Source organism: Ixodes scapularis, unplaced genomic scaffold (assembly GCF_016920785.2).
Source record: "Ixodes scapularis isolate PalLabHiFi unplaced genomic scaffold, ASM1692078v2 PGA_scaffold1__304_contigs__length_218370807, whole genome shotgun sequence".
Taxonomy (NCBI): Eukaryota; Metazoa; Arthropoda; class Arachnida; order Ixodida; family Ixodidae; genus Ixodes; species Ixodes scapularis.
The window spans coordinates 106842642-106845895 of NW_024609846.1; the positions used below are offsets into that span (position 1 = coordinate 106842642).

Below are 3254 nucleotides of genomic sequence, written 5' to 3' on the forward strand. Positions count from 1 at the left end.
GAAGCATGAATCAACAACTAGCGCAGTATCGACGATGCAGGATATTGTAAATTGACAAGGAAAAATCCACAAAATAAAGTAGGAAAGACGCGGAGCCCACGTGGGGCCTGCGGGAAGCAAAGAAAATCTCACATGCTGCAGACCAGCGCGCCAACGCCGAAAGAAAGAGACGTTCGAGTCGGTTATAAGTTCGAGCCATATTGTTTATTCAAAAAGCCGAATCACGGGGCCTCGCACCCTGGGGACAGGGGTGGACGGCCTGGGGCCATGGGAGACAGTGATGGCCGGTGGCAATTATCTAGATAGTGTAGACTTCACAACAAAAAAGTAATACCACGCACGACGCTGGCTCTGCGAGTCGAGAAGCACGAGCGAGGAGCCTTTCTTGACATCATGTTTTCCCTTCTCCTTTTACTGCCCTCTCCCGCTACCACAGAGAGGCGTGGTTTCAATGCAACTTCAAAATGCGTCTTTCTAGGTAAGGCGGACAAGAAATAGTCTAGTTTTTGTGATATTCTTTTTTCCTGGAATATGATTAAACAAATGAATGTTTTTTAATCAAATTCAGAACCGATTCAGCTTCTCTTGAAAAACAGCTCGGATACCAGGCGCCCATTGGGATCGACTATAAATTCCAGCTGTAGGAACACACAGCACACTTAATTTAGGAGTGAGCAGATGCAGGAAACAGAGCTTCGTAGCGCACATGATCAATCAGCGCGCTTTCTCTCTTAGAGAGGAATTCCCCTCTCATGCGCGGAGGACACGTTTCGGCTGATTGGCGCACCGTACGTAGCCTTCCGATGTTGCACCTGCTGCACTCAAATTCACCCATTTACTCCCTCTCCCGGTACATACCGCTGACATATTCCTGTACTGAACAACATTCGGGCGTCCAGAAGAGCGAAAGCTGCCACTCCGGCGCAACCTGGCTTCAAGTTCTCCGAATACCAGCTTCGATCAGCTTCGTGCTTCCTTCGGTATCCCACGCACATTCCGAGGTCAGTCGCCGTCCTTGCGAGATGAGGCTCGCATTCGTAGCGTTTGTTCAGGTGCAAAGTGGTCCTTCCTATCGATTAACGCCCTAATAGACGGCGCTTCACTGTGCGTAGCTGGTTTTGTCGGCGATTGCAAGGGTACACAAAGACTAGGAGCGCAATGACGATGCACTTTTGTCGCTGTTTGATTGGCTCCACCGGAAGGTAGCGTCAGCTTCCGGTCGGACTTAAAGTAAAACGGAATATGTTTTTTTTTGTGCATGATTGTCCGTCTTTTTTGTTATTATGTTTGCTCCTTGTCTCGGGTTAACTTTATAGGTTATGTTTGTCCGGGAACATGTCCGCGGGAATTCTTTGGCTATACCGGACATGTTGCGCGCTTGTGTTTTGACTATGATACACTTCCCATGAACTCGAAGCTGCTTTCTTTCCAAACGTTGCATGGAACTTACCACGCGACGCGTATCCCGGGGAGCAAGTGGAAGGATTTCTCACCCGTGTGATAACCCCTTTAATGGATAAGTTTAAAGCCTTTCTAAAGTACTAGTTAGGATCAATTGGCCAGTATCTCTGCCCTATGTACCGTATATATCCTTAGAACCACCGTATAAGAAGGAAACGATCATAAGCAACCTAACAGAAATCATGTCTACCCCACAGGTATACCTCCGATCACAACGACCTTCGACCACTATGGATCATCAGCGCCGAGTTCCGCTCTCTCAATTCGTCGATGGCATCAGATACTCTCCTCTCGTCCCTCCCGCTATGGCCCGCAAGGCTGTCGTTTACAGACCGGGCGACGGAGACATAATCCTCGTGACCTACCCCAAGAGCGGGACCCTGTGGACGATGCACATCATCCAACTCATCCTAGGTCGCGGACAGGGCGCGACCAGCTTTCCCGACTTCATGAGACAAACTCCCCGCCTGGAAAACCACGGTCCGGAAGCCCTAGAAGGCTTGCCTTTGCCGAGGATGTTGGGGACCCACCAAAAACTGCTCCTGCAGAACTTCAATGACAGGGCAAAGTACGTGTACGTCGCTCGGAATCCGTGGGACACGTGTGTGTCGCTCTACCATTTCATGCGGGGCATAACCGAGTTCCAGTTCGAAGACGGCACGTTCGACGACTTCTTCGAGGCTTTTGTGACGGGAGACCTATGCTACGGGGACTACTTCGGTCATGTGCTCCACGGGTACGCCCGCAAGGGCGACCCGAACGTCTTTTTCTTCACGTACGAGCAACTGAAAGCAGATACCCCGGGAATGATCCTGAAACTCGCCTATTTTCTGGGTGAAGAGTACGGAAAGATGCTCGAGGGCGACCAAACGATGTTTCGGGAGATCTTGAACAAAAGCAGCTTCGACTTCATGAGCCGTGTCCTCGAGCCGGGAGCGAAGGTTCTTTCGGCGGTCTTGGGGGATCTGTCCACACGTATGGGCAAGGGCAACAATATCAGAACCGAGAGTGATGAAGAGAATGGCTTTAGGTTCTTTCGGAAAGGAAAAGTGAATAGTTGGAAGGAGTTATTTACACCGGAGCAAACCCAACGTATGCAAACCAGGATTGACGAGATGACTTTGGGCACAGATCTCATGCAGCTATGGAATGAGAAGTAAAAAGTTGGTTGTTCGTTTTCTATTCGTGCATTTTTCACCCAAGTTGATTCGCTCTAACAACTCAATGCCTCGAACAGCTTTTTACGTAACTCTTGAAATAAAGTATAAAAGTCATCTAAGACATATTTCTGTTCAGTATCCCAGTATCTGTGCGTAAATGAGCGAACCGAGAATGGCGTATTTTGTTTTTCATTCAGGGCTGCCTACGCACGCTCTGTTCTGGTTAACATGATCAACGAAAAAATCATCTCTTGTTTGATCCATTTTCCCCGATTTGCTTTCACATCGTAACAATCATTCCGGAATATTGTCACGGGTGGTGACCAAACAAAAAACAGGAAATAAACAGAAAGAAATAAACGTTTAATGTGGCGAACTTGTGCCAGAAAAATAAACGAGTACAAAAGATAATAACAGAGCTTCGCGGGCGTCGAAGTCGGCGTAGCAACAGAGTCGAACGCTGGTGCGAAACTGACTGCGGCTCGCCACGCGGAGCCCCTTATGTACATGCGTGATCTTCGGGAATAATCGACGTAGAAACTTCGACGCGTAGAACATTCGGGCCTGGAACAAGCAACATGATTCTCGAATTCTCCAGAACACGAAGTTACAGGAATAAACAAAAGACACGTC

At 48.6% G+C, this 3254-nt stretch overlaps 1 protein-coding gene across 1 annotated transcript; it reads left to right on the plus strand.

Moving 5' to 3' along the window:
• Positions 1–1691: 1691 nt before the first annotated feature.
• Positions 1692–2621, plus strand: LOC115330194 (sulfotransferase ssu-1-like). Its single transcript, XM_029991910.4, has one exon. The coding sequence runs from the start codon at positions 1692–1694 to the stop codon at positions 2619–2621; it is 930 nt and encodes a 309-aa protein (XP_029847770.2).
• Positions 2622–3254: the final 633 nt, after the last annotated feature.

Excerpts from the sequence above, each read along its gene's own strand:
- LOC115330194 (XM_029991910.4), top strand. The coding sequence starts at position 1,692 with ATGGATCATCAGCGCCGAGTTCCGCTCTCTCAATTCGTCGATGGCATC.